The following is a 22,627-nucleotide window of genomic DNA, read 5'->3' on the forward strand; positions in this document are numbered from 1 at the left end:
CCGCTTTTGAATTACTATTAGGTGCAAGTCACGGAATTGTGATATCGTTTTTCCTTGCTGAGTTACAGAGTTTTAAACTTGCTAGTTTCGTTTTTTGAAAATGCTCGATTTTTCCACTCTTTAATAAAAGCTTCACGACCTAAATAAAAAATTCGAAACCAAGAGTCACTAGATTTTAAGTCTGTCTTTTAAATGCAAAGCCTCGTCAATGGTTGCCGAGAAAAACGAATTCTCCGTTTACATCTATTTAGATTGGTGCACCCGAGCTAAAGCTTCCTTTAAAGTGGGCATGACACGGTCACTCAGCAATTTGTGGCTTCCCGCGAAAAACTGTAGCAGAGGGTTTATTATGGCTATACACGCATAAAAACTGGGAGTAAAAGCACATTTCTGTCCAAAATATGAGCTAGAACTCACTGGCCCTAAGCCCCGCCCTCCGACGCCCACCGCCATATTGCCAACCCATGTGTGACGTCATGCGCTGCATAGAACCGAGCCATCGTCTGCTACAAAATCGGCCACCGCGCTATGCAAGGTGGGGGCATAGCTGCCGTTTCTTGCCGTATTTGCGCCAGATGTCGCGTGCCATGTCTCCGATACCGCCAATTTCGCGTGATGAAGCAAGCGAGGAATCGCCAGCTATTGTCTCTTTTGGGGCATCTTCAGTGGGATTCAGTCACAGGGAGGCCTCTCTCGAAATTTACAATTTCGTTGGGGACACAGAAAATTACCTTCTTGAATCTCAAATCACCATTTCTATTATTTCATTTCTTGTTATTATTATATCCCAACTTTCCTAAGCTTTTTCTTTCTCATTTCTAAATTTATCTTTCTCTTATCCACGCTCTGCCAAGCAAATTTTATCCGTATTATAATTCTAATAAAAACACCTTCTTGGCTAGGCATCCGCATATAGTGGGCATGAGCCAGCGTTTGCACACAAGAACAAATGACCGCCGAACGACTGCGAGAATTATAGCAGAAGTACTGGGTTTTGCAGACTCGTCCGTCTACCGGATTCTGACTGAAGTTTAACAAGTGTCTTGAATATGCTATTTGGTATTTCTCATTTATAATACTTGGGCCCAGTCATAGTTATAATGATTGGTACTTAACTGTCCTTGCGGTCTCGATAACTTTTCTTTTTATTTTAGTCATTTTTTCTTACATTTTTTTCTCCTATTTGCTATATAATGTTTTGTAGCACTGATCAGTATTATTTGCTTCTTTAAATATTCCCTTGTTCTCGTGCATTACTGATGGCATATTATGTATAAAGTGTAACAATTTTATTTCTTTGTATACTTGATTGCTTGCCGCATACATTTTGTTCGTTTCTTGTTTCTACATTTTTGCACTGTATTTTCATGATGTTTCACCTCCTGAGCAATGTACGGGTAGGGGGGCCTTTGTCAGGCAGCTGCATCTGCCTTTAGCCCCTACAACCCAGACAATGTATTGTCTGAATAAAGCATTCATTCATTCATTCATTCAAATATGTACACGCTTTATTCTTCATTGTATAAATCATACATCACACAATCACATGTCCACCTGCTATGGTATCGCAAAGCGACTTGCAGTATCGAAAATTAGCTTTTGAAGTTCACAAGCGTTCCGACAATATGGTGTGGAAGTTGTCCGACTCCTAAGCAAGTTCTTGCAAAGGGTCCTCACCGGTGGTGAAACGTGCAAATACGAATGTGATGTGCAGCTGAAGCCACAGAGCATGTAAGTGAAAAAAAAATGAGCGAAGGCCAAAATAAATGAATAAGTGCGCTAGAACAAAACAAGAATCAAAGTCACGTTGATCGAGCTTATTTGCTATTTTTTTCTCTTTACTGTCACTCAGTTGATGCGCCATGAATTTTTATCTGAAGGACAAACTGTCAATGCAGCCTTCTGGTTAAGGCCGATCCAGACGACGGACCAAGTCTGCGGGCCGATCGGTCACGTGATGCGACGTCACGGCCCGCCGCGGTCCGGTCCGGCGCAGAGCACATCCACACGGCGGACCGCCATAGCAGACGGCTGAGCAGACCAACCAGCTACACTCTCGGCCAGAGTGTTATCATTGTTATCATTCCGGCTCGAGTCCCACAAAGCCGGGAACTGCTCAAAGAGGGAAAAAAAATAAAAAACCTCCTCGTCAGTGCAGGAGGACACGGTGTTTAAAAAAATATATCTGCTGCACGCACGTGTAAGCGGAACGGCGGACATGAAACGACTGGCTTGACTGGCTTTTGCTGAGCCGAAAACTAGATTGGATTTGGCTGAAGACACTCTGTTGCCGGACAACATTCGTTGGCTACGCCAAAATCGCTGCAGTTTGCATGCGGTCCACCGCCAAAACTGCAGCGGGAAAAGCCTCGGCGATTTGTTGGACCGCGAGGGCAGCGGTCTTGCGCGGGCCAACGGCGGTACGCACGAATTGGTGACGTCCTATCACGTGATGCGCGGACCGCGGTCCAAAAGAGCAATTTGGTCCGTCGTGTGGTTCGGCCTTTAGTGGTCCTGAAGCGTCTAAACATCATGTGCGTCGCGTGCGACCGAATTTGTTGAAACGAGGGTGCCAGATTCGGCACCACGACGATATACCCCTGCGAGCTTTGTATTGATAGTGCTCGCAATTGACACGAAATTTCTTCGCTATCTGAAACACCCTCAGCATGATCGATGGATTAAGAGTCTTTAAAAACGTGTGCTTCAGGGCGGCATTTCAAAACATCGCTGCTGAAGCGCTTAACAGAAGAGTTCCAATGGTGCTTCTAGCAATGGAAGAAAAGGTGCAACCAGCGTGTTGTGTCGAATGTGAGTGTTCTGCAGGTGAAGACGTTGATGCATCCAAAAGTTCCTGAAATATTTTTCTGAAGTACTGCACAATCTTTTGCGACAGACCTCGTATATAGCACCTATACAGCTGAATTCGTGATATTTTCGACTCGTCATACGTGGCCCGTCATAGAAAAGTGCATCGTTGTTTTCGGTCTACGACTCGTCATACAAAAGTGCCCCGCTGTCTTTGGTCTACGACTCGTCATACAAAAGTGCACCGCTGTCTTTGGTCTACGACTCGTCATACAAAAGTGCACCGCTGTCTTTGGTCTATGACTCGTCATACAAAAGTGCATCGTTATCTTTAAGCTACCCGCTTTGTCTGTATATGCTGCTTGCTGTTTGTGACGCGCCCTGTGACGCCATCGATAGCACAAAAAACGCAGTGAGAAGCCGCGTCGTCTGCTCGCGCGACATTCCATCTTTTGGCAAGTCTCGTCACCTGGAACAAGGCAAATTAACTATTCGAGGAACGCGAGAAGAACCTTTGTGACAACTCAACCCTGCAATGTGTGGTTGGTTAGTCTGTGACCGTTGAATCTAAGGTACGGGAGGACGTGGTACACATAACACGTCGGCTTGTAATTCATACAGGAAAACACGGATTACGTTGGTGAGAAGAAAAATGAAGGAAGAGCATAAAACATACAAATATTATGAAGCAAAACGCTTTCAATTTGAATCGGGAGACCGGACGGGTGGCCGCAGATACGTCGCGCAGGTGAGCGTGACGTGGCTGGCTCATATCCATGATTCTAGATAGAGAAATGACAGAAGAAAAAAAAAAGAGTTGGAAATGTTATGAAACAGACAAGACAGACATAGAACAGGTCACATACGCATACGAAACACAGTCAACCGGACAGTGAGACATAGAACAGGTCACATAGGCATACAAAACACAGTGAACCGGACAGTCAGACACACGGAACAGACTCAACAGGACAGAGAGACATACGAAACATACTCAACAGGACAGAGATACATACGAAAACATACTCAACAGGACAGACATACATAAGAAACATACTCAACAGGACAGACAGACATACGAAACACTCAACATAACAGACATACATACGAAACAGACTCAACAGGACAGAGAGACATACGAAACATAATAATATTTGAGGTTTTACATGCCAAAACCACTTTCTGATTATGAGGCACGCCGTAGTGGAGGACTCCGGAAATTTTGACCACCTGGGGTTCTTTAACGGGCACCTAAATCTAAGCACACGGGTGTTTTCGCATTTCGCCCCCATCGAAATGCGGCCGCCGTGGCCGGGATTCGATCCCGCGACCTCGTGCTCAGCAGCCCAACACCATAGCCACTGAGCAACCACGGCGGGTCATACGAAACATACTCAACAGGACAGAGATACATACGAAACAGACAACAGGGCAGAGAGACATACGAAACAGATTCAACGGGACAGACAGACCTACGAAACAAACTGAGCAGGACAGACAGACATACGGAACAGGCTCGACAGGACAGAAAGACATACGGGGCAGACATACAAAACAGACTGAACAGGACAGAAACGCATACAAAACAGATTTTAGATTATGTGGTTTTACGCGCCAAAACCACTTTCTGATTATGAGACACGCCGTAGTGGAGGGCTCCGGAAATTTCGACCACCTGGAGCTCTTTGACGTGCACCTAAATTTAAGCACACGGGTGTTTTCGCATTTCGCCCCCATCGAAGTGCGGCCGCCGTGGCCGGTACAAAACAGACTGAACACGACAGACATGCGTACAAAACAGACTGAACATGACAAGACAAACATGCATACAGAACAAGTCAGACAGGCATACAGTACAGAACAGAACACAGACAGACAGACAGACAGACAGACAGACAGACAGACAGACAGACAGACAGACAGACAGACAGACAGACAGACAGACAGACAGACAGAATGGGAAATAAATTTAGCCCTAGCGCTAACGCATTATGGGGGGGGGAGCTGATTAACACAGATAGATATATAGACACACATACACACACACACACACACATTCATATATATATATATATGTATGCGCCCTACCCAAAGACGGTGCAATCTACAGTAGTGTGGATTGATTGGTGGGGCGTCTCCGCGTCTTGCCAGTTTGCCCACCAGGCACGTAATCGCTACGCTGTAGAACGCGGTGCAGTCTTGGATCATAAAAAAAAAACAGTTTACAAAAGCTTCGATTCACATGCAGATTGCCATATGTGCGTTGGATCAGAACTATTTTTGATTCCAGAGCATTTCACGCATAAATAGCGTGAACCGGTAATTTTTTCTAAGAGCCGCAAACCTATGATTAGCCGTTCACGTTCCTAAAGGTTACTGCCAATGGCACGTTAGGCATAATTTGGATGATGATGATTATGCTCACGATGCTAATGACACCTACCAACGTTGCCTACATCGCGAACGACGCAAGCGGCGGCTGCGCTGCAGCTCATGCTGAGCTCGGGGACCGAGTGCCAGGTCCGGGCTTCGATGTCGTAGCGCTCCACCGTCTTTACGGTCCCATATCCTGTGAAGAGATAAAGAAGAGTGATGTTACCAGAGATCCGCCGAAGCAAAAAAAAAAAAAAAGAAATGTCCTGCGCAGGAAAGACTCCTTAAGCTTAATATGTGAAAGTTTTCTTAACACTTAATATGACACCGAATTGAGGGGGCTGTTGAGAAATGTGACTTGTAGGCAAACACTGCAAATAATGCGCTCCACCAAATTTCGAGCGACGCGCTGAAATCAATGGATCCAATCGATCAAGCACTCCCTCCTTCAATCAATTAATCGTGTCAGTCACTTGGGAACGAGAACCAGGAGAGTGGCTTGTCCAGCGTCCGATGCAAATACTTGTGTGAGTGACTCCAAGTTGAACCTGAAAACTACACGGTTAAAACAGTGGCGAGCCCTCGTTTTAACCCAACACCACTTAATAACTGCAAAGGTGTTCTGCTGTGTCCGCCGGTCCATTGCTACCTATAGACAGTTCGCAACACCATAACCACTGACGCTGCCATATTTGGTCACGTGACAGCGCCCGCCATTGAGCGCCGTCTGATCGGCGTTTGCTCGCTTGTTCACAATGATGACAGCGGCCGCAGACAGCCGCTATTATAGCCCACCACGGAGAACAGTGAATTGGCAGGTGACACAATACTGGCCAAAGCTGCAGAGCTTTGCCCAGTGTTACTATGTCTTTCATGTGTCCGTTCTCTCTGCACTGGAATCTTCTCGTGAGCAAGCATGTATACGGCGACGAATGTAGCCCGATGTTTGCCTTTGCCCTTAGTTATTCAGTCTTTAACGGGAAACTTTGTGGGTATTTGGGGAATTCGACGCGCCATTGCGCGGGCGCATTTCACCTTGTTCTGCAATCCTTAAGCCACATCGTCCTCGCTCCGAACCAGTTTTTAGCGGTGGCGCTCCACTCGCGGTGGTTCGCGGTGAGGGCGGAGCTAGTGACGCCACGGAGCGGCCCCTGGTGGCTACTGCCGTGACGGTAGCGACTCTCTTGCTCCTTGGGACTGCGCCCGGTACGTACGCAGCGACGTGCTACAGGCGCCCCTAACTGTGTTTTTCGCCCTTGGTTCGGGACCCCTTTGGTTCCCCGGCGTCCCGGGACCGGGCGTTCGTGCAGTGTTGGGTGCCGTTGGAGACAATAAGCGGTTTCCGTCAACTTAGGGCAGTACTGTGTTCTTGAGTGCGTCGCTCAGTAGCCCCTTGTGGCCTGAGCTCGCGCGCAGCGGGGCTAGACGCTGACGGCTGACGTGGCCCTGTGGCTCGCTAAGCTCGAACCCGCGGTGGTCAATACTCCTGTGAGACAGTAAGACCCCACAACTTGTAAGGCTTTTACGGCCGTGCGCCTGCTGTCATCCTTATAACTGCATATATGCGAAACGACGTCGTTCGAGCATAGGCATGTGTCCGCTCTCAGAGAATGCATATTTGCGCCCTGCTCTCGCGACCACGCGGTGGTTCGTTCTGGCCGCGTCATTCTTGACCCCCGAGCGCTGATCAGATAACTTGGAAAGTACTTTTCGATTACTTACAGCGCAGATTAAAATGTATTGGCGTACGCGTGTACAAAAAAATATTTGTTGCGAGTGGTCGAGAGAGATCGCTCGCCTGCGCTGTCCGATTGGTGGCGCGTAAATAAAACTCGCGGTGCCTGTTATAGCACGTTTGACACCGCTGCTATATGGAAAGTGAAGTCGCTCGAGTATGTCAGTCGCACATATAAGAAACGTTCGACAGTTGGCTATAGTTTGTTAAATATACGAGAGTTCGAGCGCAAGAAGAAATAAGAAATTAACAAAAATAATAAACGAAAGGACCAGTCTGGAAAAGGTACACAAACGCTTGCATCCGATGTCCGGTGTTTGTGCACGTGCTCCAGTCTGATCGTTTTGTTGTTCTTGCGCATGAACTCTAGCATGTCAATCGCGCTCGCGTGGGGAGGACGTAGCGCTGACTCGCACGCTCATCGAAGTTCCGCGATATTTTGTGTCGGCGGTGGCGGTAACGCGGTGTCGTTGCTGCAGGCAATGTTCGCCTGCAAGTCACTGCCGGCAGTCGGTTGCCGGTCATAGCCGGTAGCTGGCTCTCCAGCGCTGACGGTTGAGCTTGTTGTGTTCACCTTGCGGAAAAGGTGTGCACGTCGAACGGTCGTAAACACCGGCACTCTTTGATGCAGCTGAGGCGGATGGAGTTCTCACACACAGTCTCATCCCACGCCTTCAAGTCTCTGTCGCAGATTCTTGCAGTTCGAGACAGAGCATGGCTTCCCTCTCCTTTTAAACAGTACTGTAAAATATAGTGTACTATGTAAAGTACTATATAAACAGCAGTAACGATCGCCATCCTCTCGGTGGAACTTTGCAGAAGGCACCGGCGACAGCTGACGCCTGCTTGCTCCAGATTCAGAAGGAGTTCAATGGCGGCGCTTCTGTGGCGGCCCCTGGTGCACGGTGCGCAGACTGCTCGTAGTAAAATGCCTGCATGCAGTCCTACATGAATTAACCCTGTGTCGTCGTACAAATCACTTTGTTGTTCTATTCATACGCTCTACTACGCTGCTGGAGATGTGCGAGCCGAGATAAAGCGCAGTTTTATCTCGGTACAAGAATATGGCAGCCTCGATGACGTCAGTGCCTACTCACTATAATTGCGTTGGCGTCGTTGAGCTGTCGTCGTCAGGCCACCACCATGTACTCAGCCGGAAACCGCCCGTCGAGCGCTTACTGTCTACTGAAAGCCTTCACTACAAACATAGTTTCCCTTTGGGATGCGTGCGCAGGCCATGGCTGGTGAATGTTTCAACGGCGCAGAAAAAAAAATCTATGGGCACTTTGTTGAGCTAAAATGCGATAGGCGAAAGCCTATCTACGAATGCCTCTGTAGCTGTTGTCTGAACTGTTCTGCGAACGGACGCCGCCGTGGCCGTGAGCATGGGATGCAATCACAGCCATACGGCTGCAAGGTTTGTCGCCTATGTGCGCGCACCCCCACGCGCATGTCCGCGCTCTCCCACGCACAGCGCTACTGGCATGGCGCCTCCTCTCCTTGCTCCCCTCGCCGGTGATCACCGCTTTCCTGCGTCCACCACGGATTGCGCCCGGACATTCACGAGCCACTAAAGGCTCACGCTTTAATATTCATCTCCACGAACGCAGAACAGGCTGCAGGGACTCGCTCTCTCACTACGGTGCCAAAAGCGCACGAGAATGGCTGGGAAACGTGTGTCAAGGATTTAGCGTGTCGTTTGATCCGAGCGTTGAATGAATGTTTTAGAGTTTCACGTGCTAAAACCACGAGCGGATTATATACGACCCACGCCCTATAGCGGGTCACTCGGAATGTATTTGAACCACCTGAAGTTCGTTAACGTGCATCTAAATCTAAATGTATGAGGTTTTTTTTTTGTAATTCGCTCCCTGATCTAAATTAGACCGCCGAAACCGGGATCAAACCGCGATACCATGCTCAGCAAAGAATTGTCACTTTAAGCGTTGCCCCTTTGCAAAGACTTCGCGCATACGGGCGTTATTCAACGAAGTGTCATTGCCTCTGTCATTGTCATTTTGTCATTCCTCGTGTCGTCGTTGTAGATGGCTCAATTAGTGTGCGAAGGCTGTAGCAGTCTAAAACAAATGTGGGTGCGTTGCAGGGGAATTGTAGGAGTAATTAGTCGTCGCAATAAATCAACTTCATTTCGCCAAAACAAAAAATTGCGAACTCTAATCCAGTTGCAAGTTTGCAAGCGTCCGTCCGTCCGTCCGTCCATCCATCTCATTTTTTCGTCGCAGCCAACGAGTCAGAAGAGAGCGCAGTAGTCGAGAGTTCGCGCTCCCACAAGCGAGTTCCCGCATTCAATTCATACCCATGCGACTTTGCTTGTTTATTGTAAATATATAACAACGGTTGTCGTTGTCATGCCAGCGTGTACGGTTAACACACGCACAGAGGCTTCTCTGGCACAAGCCCGGCCTCTCGCTGTAAAAAAAGCCAGCTGTCGAGCAGGAAATGTATACGCATGCGCACACATTTCTCTAAGTGCATCAGCAGTGCTGTACCGCGTAAAAAAATGTATCGACAGGCAATCACGTAATAATTCTGACAAGCCGCATCATTGCGTGCGTTTTTCATTGCGTCATGTTCCTGCTGATTCAATTATTTCAAACTCAGCATAACCTGTATTGCAGAGGGAAGCGGGTAAGAATATGAAAAACGAGAACGAAATGCATCGAAGCGGCGTTGCAGGTCATCCTGAGCAGGGTTCTACGCAATGACATAGCTAATGTGGTTGTTCCGTTTTTACAGCACATCCTAAGGACCATTTAACGCTCACATGGGAGGCACTCCTTCGCAGTATCTGAAGCGGTCTTTCGAAATATTCTCAAAAAAGGAAGAAATGTCTGGCAACGCTGGACACGATGTCAAGCAGATCCACAGGCTGGTCTTACCGCTATATCCTCCGATGATGTATATCTGGCCTTCGAGAACGACTGCGGCAAAGTTGCACTTCGCTATCGGCATGTTGGGGAGATCGGCGAAGCGAGCTCTCCTAACGTCCAGCATCACCACTGGAAAACAGAGAAGGATAAAAGTCGCACAGGCGAGCCTTTACTGAAATCGAATTGCGAATGGATATATATATATATATATATATATATATATATATATATATATATATATATATATATATATATATATATATATATATATATATATATATATATATACACACACACAACCATGCTATATAGAGTTTTGAGAGCTTCCGCTTACGCAGCTTAAAGACACAGACAACCATGCAAGTCCCATGCACTGTGAGATGGCGTCACAGCTAAGCTCAAAGCAGCAACCATCGCGCGACAAGATGCCGTTGGAAGCAGCTGCGCCGTGCTTGCAATGACCTCGCTACCCAACTTCGCGTCGGAGCATCGCTACAGACTTGCTCAAGTAGGATCGCGACGTATTGCACTACCTTTGCTGCTCTCTCTCTCACTCACACACACACACACACACACACACACACGTCCCCTGTTAGAAGCGGATGTCGTTATCAATCATTCTGCGCATCCCATTGTTCATGACCGCCTTATCATCCATCATGTTAACACGAGACGGGCTTTATGCTTTTCTTTATCGAAACAACCTAAGTGGTATGCACTGTATGCGTGATTCGAAAGGATGTGAACACTTTTCGCTTCAATTTTAGCCTACGACTGCACCACCTCCGGGATCGGCCCACGAAAGAGGTTATTTTTCCCACGGACACGGCAAATGCCTTGCAGGTAGAGGTATTCAGCTTTGCTGTAAGAAACGTGCTAAAGGCTTGAATGTCTCAAATATTGCACAGTAATGACGGAATAAGAGCTGCGCTACGTAGTTGTTAGCACACGCGATGCGCCCGAGATAGGGCTGTTTTGCTGTCACCCCCCCCCCTCACACACACACACACAAGAAAAAATCATATGTTTTAAAAGCACCAGGCTGCTGTGCTCAGCTTGCGATTTCCTTCACCTTTGTGGCAACGCTCGAAGTTTCGACTGTGATATGCTGTTTCGGTATCCAGTTTCGGTTTCAAATGATTATGACCGCTGGCGCCACTCCGCGCCTAACGCTGTGAGTGCGCCCTGATGTATTTCCTTTGCCTTTTGCACACGTGAACGTTACCAGAGTCGAAAGAAAAGTTTGTTGCCTCCGTATAGCCAGTTTCCACTTCTCGCGCCATTCAGAGTCACTGGGCAAAGCGAACGACCACAATTTAGTCATGTAGTCGTAGCGACAACGCGGTACACAGCAAGCATTCGGTATAATTCGTCGAGTCCCATTCGAACTTCGCACATGGCAGAATGCAGAAAGCGCGTTCAGACGCATCGACAACACCACGTCAAATCAGCTGCTGCGCTGCTTACCGAGCGCCCCCCCCCCCCCCATAACGACCGGTGGCACCACCGCGCGGCGGCGGTTGGCAGCGTACTAAGCTCTCAAAGCATGACGGTGTAATTTCGTGACCGGTGAAAAAGTATTAAAGGGTTCTGATTAAACCCACCCTACAAACACAATAACCCGCGTATTTTCCCACATAATTAGTAAGCTGTACTCTTTCGCGACGATAAGAATAAAGGCCAAATATACCCGTACCCTTGCCGGCGCGCGAAAGTTGGCGCCTGCGCGCCTTGCGTTCGCCTAGCCTCGTGATAAATGGCGGTTTGAACCTTCGAGAGGCGCGCCCGCGTGGCTCACTATTTTCGCCTTGGTAGACCTCGTTTAGCAATTTTGTTCGGCAGCACCGATATATGTCTGGGGACGATATCCATGCTCGCGCCTTGCCCCATTCGCGCATGCGTAGGCGCGCGATCGCAAGCTCTCGCGCGCAGGCAAGCGTATACGTGTAGTTTGGCCGTAAGTGTGCTAATACTTGCCCCCCAAAAATGCAAATAATGACGCCTAAAGCAGTACGAGGCCTAGAAAAGTGAGAGTCACCCACTGTACATTTTAAAGGCGCCCTGTACATTAAAGGCGCTCGGGCTCGGTGAAACAACATAGTCCGTGTGTATCATACGCTGCGTTGAAAATCTCAGCACACGGGTGCGAAAACACCCGTGTGCTTAGATTTAGGTGCACGTTAAAGAACCCCAGGTGGTCAAAATTTCCGGAGTCCTCCACTACGGCGTGCCTCATAATCAGAAAGTGGTTTTGGCACGTAAAACCCCAAATATTATTATTATTAAAATCTCAGCCAAATTGTTCTGTCGTACGTGCTGCGTGGAGCTCGCAAGCGGATCGCGAAGTCACCTTTGTCTCAAGCGCTCTCTTTCCAACTCTGCTCACTCTACTCTGTCCTCACTCTCTTCTAGACGCACTATTTCGTCATCTGACGCACTATTACGTCATTCCCTTAGACGGGTGCTATTGGCTGATAGCTGACATCAAGCTACGGTCGGCTACATGGCGTAGATACCGCGGCCGCCGCGGGGTGCCGCCACGAGTCCACTGGCTCAGCGCACTGCGGCTCGCTGAGGACAACCGCGTTTGGCTTACGTTTAGCGTGTCGTGGGCACCAAAGGCGGAAGCCGTGGTGTCTACGGTAACATTCGAAACCATATGTTCAAAACGAAATTTGAACTGCACGCAATGGTGACATTTGGAAGGCGGAGCGTTGTGGGCACGCCTCACTGCGCTGTAGGCTTCGCAGTGCAAGGCATTGAAGAAGGAACGGGAGCACAGCGGAGGCCGCGTTTGATTGCCAATGACTCCGCTTCTGCAGAACCCATAGAAGTGCTTTTTGCGGCAAAGCATTTATGAAATAGCCTATATTGACTTCAAATGCCTTTCTCCGCTTCGATACGAAGTGGTTCGGGGCCCCTTTAATTATTACTCCCACTACCTCGCGACACCATGCTTAGAGTGTTGAGACTAGCGAATAGCGGCGTACTGGAGGAGAATTGCACGTAGCCGCCGTTAGTGCTTCCGCCGATGATGTATATAATGTCCTTGTGGGCGACCGCCTTGAGGCCACTACGCGGCGAAGACAATGTGAGCACCCGGGTCCAGGCATCGGTCGACGGGTCGTAACACTCCACGGAGTCCAGATTCTGCATGCCACTGTAGCCGCCCACACTGCGCCAGAGAATCATCGTAATCTTCATCAGCACAGTTGGGTACGTTGTAGGGACGCAGTCCACTTAATTATTGGAGTCTCAAGTTTGTCCTGTCCCGCGTGCACTCATACGAAGAACACGGATTACGTAAGAAATCTGCCGAAGGAACCCCAGTGCGTGAGACAAGTTTAGAACGCTGAAATAAAATAAAGACAAATAAGTCAAACGAAGGTGGAACGTTGAAGATTCCGCTTCAGTTTAAATGCGTGTTCTGTCGCCTTTCGTGCTGCGCTATCTTCCAACCATGCCCTCAAAGTCTTCACGACATGTCTACATCTCGACGCTGCAAGCAAATAAATCAAATCGAATTTCCGTTACCCTGACTGTCGTTGAAACTCAAAACCTCGGGCCGGGCGATGAGATTCACATTGGTATCTAGATGGATATCGTGTCGCTTGACTCGAGCCGGTCCAATTGCTTCTGCTCTATTTGCACGCGCTGCGCATGAATCTTCTTCACTTCAACATTTCCTTTTAATTTCTCTCTCTCTAAACACCATGGTGACTTAACAGAGTAGGTCGCTGACTTTTGAATCATTATAAAACATTTTTCTTATAGTTTGTTTCTTGCCTAACAGAGTAGGGTCCTACCTTTTAAACCACCATGAAGCATTTTTACAGCGAAGCAATTAAGGGCTACTTTTCTCACTATCGTGTTCGCGTGTAGAAAAAAAAAATCACGAAGGTAGTGAAATGCCGGGCCGCCTCGCAGCGAAGGTGCAGTTCGCAGTTAAGGGGCCCACATGCACAGCTTCGCAAGTCATCCTTCTTCACAGAGTGGGAGGGCACCAAGTTTTTTCTTGTGCTTTTTTTCTTTCCTTAGCGGTTCGATTTTGCACTACAGCCGGCTTCCTTACAATTATGCCCAACCCCAAAATATTGTTCCTGTATGCGCGACTTAAACACGCCTTTCTATACTACTGACCCCGACGCTACCTTGATACCGACACTGGTTAGCTTCCCGGTCGTATTTATCAAGTCCAGCTGCCTAACTACCGATAGCCAAGCACATGCTTTGCCGTGTATTCCTTGGAGGTTTTTCGGAACAGATTTTGCTCGTAACCTTCCGAGCTTCGAAGGATGTCTACCTGTACTACTTGGTTTGAAGATCTTCCGAGCGCATCTAGTCGGTCGCTTTCCGAAATTCCTCCCAGTAATAATTCCGTACTGACTGCACTTCGAGCACGATATTTTAATCACAGCAGCCAGTTAGCAACGTAAGCCAGGGCACCATTGCTCCTCTCCCTTGACCTCTGGTTCAATTTGTCGTGTCCTCGCAGAACTCAACAGAACATCTTACGACGACGACCACAACGACGACGACGACGACGACGGCGATGATGATGACGATGATGATGAATTTGCATCCCCTTCAAAATAAGCGAGAGGGGGCGGGGGGGGTCGACTGTCGCTAGGCCTGCTTGAGCTATAGTCAGGTAACTTGTACATGCTTATCAGTCTATAGCATTCTGCCTATCTCTTTTCAATTGCTCAAAACCCCTATATCTTTTTTGTACAGTTACCTGCTCCGGTAACGGATCCTGTGCTATGAATCTTTTCCTTGTCCCCTTTTCTTTTTGCGCCAATATTCTTAAAAGGGTCTTGCTTATCTCGACTGCTAATCGGTTAAAGCTTCCATCCGCGTTGTATCCCAGTGCTTCCTGTCCTCGGCTGTCACTGTCGTACAAACGAGACTCCACGCGATGGTAATACAGGAGCTTTACCCAAGAAGCTGGCGTCGGCACAGCGTGCAAATATACTTCGCAGACAATCACACAAATCTTTTTATAACCACATAAAGCCAACAGACAATGAAACCAAGAAAAGCGTCGGGGAAATTAACCGTGGTTCAAAGTGAAATGTAGAACATAACAAATAAAAGGGGAAATGAAGGTGGACGAAAAGATAAGATGTCGCCGGTGGAAGCAGAACCCACGACCTCCGCATTACGCGTGCGTTTCATTACCAACCGCGCGACGACGACGGCTATCAATTCACCTACTAACGAGGGTTTTTTTAACCGCGTGCCAAACCAGAGCTAATTTCCCGCGATGCTTCCCTTGGCTTCATCACCTATTGGTCATTATCTATTGATCATGATTAACAAAATCAAACCCCTCGGTTCGCTTTATATCTTTTTATAGTGCCACAGCATACACGCGGCGGAAATGACAAAAACAGCGCCTTCATGAAGAGCAAAGATTTGGAGACAGTAATGAGAGCGTAAATATTGGAGTGGTGAGCATAATAAACGCCCGATTACACTATCCCTCCGCCATGTACGAATTGTTATTCAACGTTACTCTGAAAGTTCTCTACTTATGTGCCACCAACATTTTAAACACTTCTTTTGTAAGTAAAGAAGAAACCAATAAGAAGTGCTACATCCCTGTCGGATGGCGTAAACATGTGCATGTCACAGACAAAAAGAAGCGGAACACTATACTTGCATAAGAACCCGAATAGTATGCTGGGTTGTTGCATGGATGGCGTCGTGTTCACGTTTTTAAGCCCAATTAACACAATTATTATACCTATCATCATCATACTGAGTTTGCGTTCGAGCTTATTTTCGGCACAGTCATATCACATTGCTGTGACACACACACATGGAGCAAAAAACTGTGCTGTCGAAGGCGGGGAAAAAAGCTGACGTTTGGAACGCAGCCCTACTGGTCCCACATCCCAGAAAAACAAGGCTGCAGAGTGATAGCGCCCACAAGCAACCATTGTTGCGTGGGCGCTATCAGAGCTGTTCAAAAATAATTTCATTGTGGAGACTTCGACGCCTACAGGGACTGTGATGTGCCGTCGCGACGATTCAATCTTTTCTTTTTCTTCAAATTCTTGGACGTTTCAATATTACTTCTCGAGTTGCGTCGCACTATACGTTTATCGGTGTTCACAGCGTGCGATTTGCCGCTGCTTCCTTTTTTGTAATCCACTGCATTAATTCGTAACACAAGCATGACCATATGTCATGCTTTCTTTTAATGTGCTGCTTACCGCTCCCTTTCCACTCCAGTGAACTTGCCAGTACCTATAGCGTCGACAAGTTCATAGACCAAACCGTCATGACATCAGTCGGGCAGCGGACTCGGGCGAGCGTCTCAGTGCGCGCTTTCCGAACATCGCAGACCCGGTACCGTAGCAGAAATCTTCCTCGCGTCTGTGCTTGCTGCACACCCGAGTTGTAGCCGATCACTGTTTGCCGGTTTTATGTTCCGCGAGCCAAGCTTCACGCAGCTTCTTGTCCTGCGGCTACGTATGAACAAGGCTGACACCGGGCTTCGTTGCGTACGTCCGGCACTACGGCACCGAGAAGTACCCTACCATGTTGCGCGCCTTCAAAGGCAGCCACTACCTATTGCAGTGCTTTCAATCATTGTAAAGAAGACACTCGAAGTGGGAAAACCTCGCCACTAAATGAGGACCGCAGCGCACGAGGGAATTTAAACTGTCCTTTTCAGCTCGCTTCGGCGCTCCCGAAGCAGCCGACGCGGCCGCTATGTCCACGTGATCCCTAATAGCACGTCACGCCGATGGCGGCGGCAGCTTTTCCAGTGGTGGAGCTCGAGGCCAATGCGACCTCAAATGTAGATGCATCATCATTATCATTATGGTTAAGCACTCGTCGTTGGAGTCCATGAAGAGCGTTGAGTCCCGAAGTCTGAATGCATGCAAGGACAGATTCACTGAACAAGTCGATTCAACGAATCTTTCAAATTGCGAGGCTCTACTCTCTCCTTATGAGCGTACCATTAATCGGTGAATCTGTATACGATCTCAAATGTAGATGCATCATCATGGTGAAGCACTCGTCGTTGGAGTCCATGAAGAGCGTCGAGTCCCAAAGTCTGAATGCATGCAAGGACAGATTCACTGAACAAGTCGGTTCGGTGAATCTTTCAAATTGCAAGGCTGTACTCTCTCCTTATGAGCGTACCGTTAATCGGTGAATCTGTATACGACCTCAAATGTAGATGCATCATCATGGTGAAGCACTCGTCGTTGGAGTCCATGACGAGCGTCGAGTCCCAAAGTCTGAATGCATGCAAGGACAGATTCACTGAACAAGTCCATTCAACGAATCTTTCACATTGCGAGGCTGTACTCTCTCCTTATGAGCGTACCGTTAATCGGTGAATCTGTATACGACCTCAAATGTAGATGCATCATCATGGTGAATCACTCGTCGTTGGAGTCCATGAAGAGCGTCGAGTCCCAAAGTCTGAATGCATGCAAGGACAGATTCACTGAACAAGTCCATTCAACGAATCTTTCAAATTGCGAGGCTGTACTCTCTCCTTATGAGCGTACCGTTAATCGGTGAATCTGTATACGATCTCAAATGAACATGCATCATCATGGTGAAGCGCTCGTCGTTGGTGTCCATGAAGAGCGTCGAGTCGAAAGTCTGAATGCATGCAGGCCAGATTCACTGAACAAGTCGGTTCGGTGAATCTTTCCCATTGCGAGGCTCTAGCTATTCTATGAGCGCTTCGTAAATCGGTTAATCCGAAAATGAACTCACATGTAGATGCGCCCGCATGCTGCTGCGGCGCCGGCGTCACTCCGAATCTCATTCATGCCGGCCACCATAGACCACGTGTTTTTGTTGACGTCATACCGTTCCACGGTATTGGTGCGCAAGCGGCCGTGCAAACCGCCCATGGCGTAGATGTAGCCCTGCGACAACACGACGCCCCTTTTAATGAACTGCTGCGTAACCTCACTCGAGCCATGTCTGATAAAAGAAAAACTGAGTTGCCACCAAAGTAGTTGCGGCAAACCCGTACACGCATGCATTGAATTGACGCCGTTCATATTTCCCCGTAGCAGACGACAGGCAGCCTATAGCTATGGGCCTTGCCACAGCATACACTATGCACGTCTAAAGCAGTGTCAGGTTGAGTCTGGGCTATACGTCACTTCCGGCGAGCTGTACTTGCCTTCATTTTTTACAGTTCTCGCGCAGCGCTTTACCATTTAAGCTACTGCCCAGCGGCCATCCTCTCCCTCCACTTTCCTGGGTATTTCCGTATATGTGTATAAGACTATCCCTGGTATGAGGTTAGCCAGCGCTACTAATAGTCATGGCAATGATGGCATCGGATGTGGAATGTCCTTTTGAAAGCAACGGCCACGTAGTACGTCAACTAGGCACAAGACGCGGTTATTAGATACCACGAATAACCAATGCAAGTAGGCCGAATCTTGCGCTGTAGAAGCCCTTCCAGCCACGCGACACCACAGCGTTCGGTGGAAACGTGTGCGTATATATGGGCTTTAAATGTTACTGCGAGCACTGATGTTACCGCATACGTTTCCTGTGCTCCGGTATTGTACTCGTATATGCGTATGGGCAATATACCAGGTGTTTCTTTTATGTGGAACACTAGAAAAATATACCCACATCATATCCATCCATCATATCCACTTCATACATGTATAGGCAGAAATTAGCATCAAGAAAAATTCAGCAATAATTTCTCTAATAAACCAAGATATGCCAGCTAAACTAACTTGCAGTTGAAGCCGAGGAATATTCATGTCATATCGGCTCAGCAATAATCGTGAGAATAGCACACCGCTTTCAAGACGCGTGACCTTAAAATGTGCTACTAACAGTTCGAGACGCACTCACCTGGAACGAGGAGGCATTCTTTAGCAGATATTGAGGGTGGATATATCGAAAGTGGTGCTAGAGCCATCGGATTTCACCTAAGCATACGTGACTTCACTAGTGCAGTGTGCCGCTACCGACAATATCCACAAAAGCAAAAAATAGAAGAAAGACGCATGGAAAGAAACACCTGGCATGCGCAGATGAACTCTTTATAGTTAGTGCTTAGCAGTAATGGTAAAGTGGCTGCTCGAGATCGATGCAACTTGCCTGGAGAACAGCGACGCTGACGTAGCAGCGCGCGTACGTCATGTTCGCCTTGGTGCTCCATCTGGACAGAGAGACGTCGAAGCAGACGACCGAGTGGTAGCAGTCGTGGCCATTGAAGCCGCCCACGAAGTAGATACACCGGTTGACCACTGCGGCGCCGTGGTACGCCCTGCGGTGGACGTCGTCGCAAAGCCGGTACGTCGGCGAGTATTTCTTAAATGCGGTCATTTCTCCTCTGCGTACCCTTCAATCAAGTTTCTAAATCTGGCTATCCTGCACTGAAGCTTCATAACGTGATAATGTGGAAGCTTGGGCGAGTTGGTGATTCAATATCGACATGTTTGCACAGCGCAAAAGACGAGGACCGAAGGAAGTGTTGTGTTGTTGTGTTGTTGTGTTGTGTTCTTCCTCCAGTCCTCGTCTTTTGCGCTGTGCAAACGTAACCTACGTGGTATAGGCCGTTTGTCACTAGAGCTCCCCTACGTTGTCAATCCAGAAGGATAGCATGAAAAGCAGTTCACAAGCAGTATTATGTGTGGCAGCACGTCTTTTGCATACTCCACACTTTCCGCCACTGGCCACAAAGGTGCACGAGCGTATAAAAAAAAAAAAAAGAAACAGGTACCACCGCTGTGGTACCGGACCCCGAGGGATATTTTGCAACCTTACTTAAGAATTCTTAATTTACAAACTGGCTTCCACAAAACGCATTAGAAATAGCATATCACAACATACAAATACTCTTCATTATGAAACTGCACCGTGCACAACAAACGAGACACAAGGCGAAGGTAACACACAAAATACTCTTTCGTGATGTCATCTCTGCGACACGCTGGCGCCAGCCAGTGTAAGGAATGTAAGGAAGTATGAGATAGCCACAATACCGGAAGTGCCTTGAACCTCAGAATTTTCGCTGGAAGCACGCGGTAAGTGTAAATGATCACATATTCCCAGGAAGGTATCACAATCGAAAGTACAAAACTACAATCAATGTAATGTTATTTCGCGTACGCAGTCCTCTGCTAGCTTGATAGGGCAGTGAATAATTAGCAAGCACAATCGCTGCCCATACTCAAGATTTTATAAAAGATAATTATACATCATTTCATAATGGGACGTAACGCTGAAGCACTATCGCACCGTCACACGAAACGCTGGCGGCAGCCAGTGTAACGAATGTTGCGGAAGTATAAGATAGCCACAATACCGGAAGTGAGCTTAACTCTAACAATGGCAGGCGGTGCCGACGCTCAGTGAACGAGAGAACTTGCCCCCCCCCCCCTTTTGTTTTTTATTTGCCAACATCGCAGCAGAAGACGTCGCGGTGCCATTTATCATGGACGAAAGAAGCGCGCACGAGATCAATCCACAAATGGCGGCTTCCAGCATTGAAGCACTATATTGAATACTACTTCCGGCTGACGTGAAAGGCTGCCGCTTCATGCATGCCTACCTTGCTAAAAAAAATGCTCGCAACAGCAAGTTTATGTCTTCGCGATTTCATGCAATCTCATTGTTGCGGTCCGGTATTGCGGCGCCAACTAGCATGTACTCGATAAATCATGGCTGTTGCATTAACACAGACCGCGAAGCACGCGTCAACACCGAGAACGTTGTAACGCAAGCAGACGACACTTGCTGTGTGCTCGAAACGCTTGAGTGTAGCGATAAATTGTCCATGCGCATTCTCTTTCCGTTACTTTCTTCTTTATAGAAACAAATTAACTAATGTTCCAACTGTTACGGACAACATTTGTTCACCATAAAGTTGAAAAAAAAATTATCGATGACGTGCCCTAGGCAGCCAATCAAATACCTCGCCCTACTGGCGTCATATGGTCACCTCACATCACTTGGTCAGGGGCAACTAAAAACTCAGGGGAGTGGCGTGCTGCAATCGGTAGCGATGTACATTTATATCCTCATAATAAATTACACCCTTTACGTGGAGCGTTTAAATGCGTCACTTAATGATCAGAAAGGTCAACCCTGACGACTCAACACGTTTGTACAAAATCGGCAAAATCATTTCAGGGTCGCTTTCATGAATGTAGACGTCTTAGCCGGTGGCGACTGTTCCTAGCACGTTTTCTTGCCCTGCCGACTGTGCAACGTCCCTTACTGACCCAACCTGAAAACATTTTTATCGCCACAACTACCTGTGACAATGCCTTAACGCGTGCGGCAACGAGTGGATGCGTTACCTGGGCATGGTGCTCTGCTTGTCCATCATCCGCCACTTCGTGGCGCGGCAGTTGTAAGTGAGCATGTTAGTAGTAGGGCCCGATGCCCAGCCGCCGAAAAGGAACAAGACGTCCTTGGGCACGCGAGGCGTGAGCCACAGCTTCGGGGACAGGTCAATGCCGGCAACTCTGCCAGTGGTCATGGACGGTTGGGACAGCGTCTGCATGGATAACACACGTATGAAGCAGGCGCCCGGTTAGCAGAACGTGCCCGCTTGGCGGGAAGGAGACAAGCGCTAAGACAATACTCGAGGAACATTATACAGCTAGACTTTGTGCGTGTACTTCTCACAGCATGCAGGGTTACGGGAGATGTAGATGCAAGCTGTAGCGTTGGTGGCAACATCGAGTGGTGGAGGGTTTAATCAGTGTGCGCCCACAGTCATTATTGCAATGACCAATCCTATTTTACAGGTGTTGTGTAGAGCATCGGCAGCGACGCTAAGGTGCATTTTCTTTCCTTTTTTTTATTTCCTTCGAATAGAACACGCATGTAACACAGAAATGTTTCTAACTCGTTGCGCATCGACAAAGTGTCCCAAGGCTCCGCTACTAACGTCTTGACTGCCGTCTACGTCCGTATACGAACTCGTTCTGTTAACTGTAGTGCGTCCACTGGGAAGGTAAAACATTCTGTTGGAAAGCAACTGAGTCAACGGAGATATTTTTGTGTGCCAGTGTACTCACTGCTATTTATAGAATATCGGAACACAGTAAACGTCGTCGGCAGCGGATTAGCAACCTTATGCGATGAGTTGCTCAACCACAAACCATCAGATACATGGACCACTACAGGTATGCTGCAGTGGGTATGTGTCCGAGCATGAAAACTCGAGCATCCGGGTATGCGAAAATGGGGCATCGGTTACTGAGCCTTTGTTCCACGTTACTGGCGAACGTCACAGGAAGAGCATGAGACACTGTGTGTGTGCCTCAATAAACAAACACTGCATTGCATCTGCGTCACTAGCGTAAAATTACATTGCGTTTGCGTCATTTCGTGCGAGCTTTCTCATGATTAGCGACACGCCTGCATAACATTTGCTTTAACATTTGCGAAATAATCACAGAAAGCTTGATAAGATCTATAAATGAGCATGGGACCCGCAGTTTCACGATGTTCTAGTAAGGAGAAAATAAGAAGGCTATTATACGTTTGTAATTATGCAGTTTCCGGCGCCTTTACACGAGCAAATGAGTAGCAGATAGACCGTCACTGCAATAACAGTTTTGTGCGCCGGGGTTTAACGTAACGTCGCAAGATGGCTATACCAGCTCTTCTGTTCGCACCTACGCAGCAGCCGCAGGACCACGCAGACGGTGCGGCCTTCTGTGGACACGGCCAACTTCCCGAGACGGCAAGTTTTCTGGGAAACACGGATGGATGCATAGCTCGCCGATCATCAGTCTATCTGGCTTCATTTATATTCTTTTTTTTTTGCTTTATTTATATGCTGCGTTAA

The 22,627-nt window shown here is 47.9% G+C and overlaps 2 protein-coding genes across 2 annotated transcripts in view; both read right to left on the bottom strand.

Annotated features, from left to right (window-relative positions):
- Positions 1 to 1,512: 1,512 nt before the first annotated feature.
- On the bottom strand, positions 1,513 to 17,707 carry LOC142588258 (uncharacterized). Its single transcript, XM_075699824.1, has 5 exons — positions 17,557 to 17,707; positions 12,798 to 12,982; positions 9,817 to 9,936; positions 5,252 to 5,377; positions 1,513 to 3,590 (listed from the first exon to the last, which is right to left on the bottom strand). The coding sequence occupies exons 1-5, from the start codon at positions 17,694 to 17,696 to the stop codon at positions 3,577 to 3,579; spliced, it is 585 nt and encodes a 194-aa protein (XP_075555939.1). The 5' UTR covers positions 17,697 to 17,707; the 3' UTR covers positions 1,513 to 3,576.
- A 1,166-nt stretch (positions 17,708 to 18,873) lies between these two features.
- LOC142588912 (kelch-like protein 10) overlaps positions 18,874 to 22,627 on the bottom strand; it is a 34,016-nt gene continuing 30,262 nt past the window's right edge. The window contains exons 7-8 of the mRNA XM_075700723.1: positions 21,126 to 21,325; positions 18,874 to 19,087 (exon numbers count right to left, since the gene is read on the bottom strand). Of these exons, the coding sequence (XP_075556838.1) occupies positions 18,874 to 19,087; positions 21,126 to 21,325 (414 nt within the window). The remainder of the gene's footprint in view (positions 19,088 to 21,125; positions 21,326 to 22,627) is intronic.

This window comes from Dermacentor variabilis, chromosome 7 (genome assembly GCF_050947875.1).
Source record: "Dermacentor variabilis isolate Ectoservices chromosome 7, ASM5094787v1, whole genome shotgun sequence".
Taxonomy (NCBI): Eukaryota; Metazoa; Arthropoda; class Arachnida; order Ixodida; family Ixodidae; genus Dermacentor; species Dermacentor variabilis.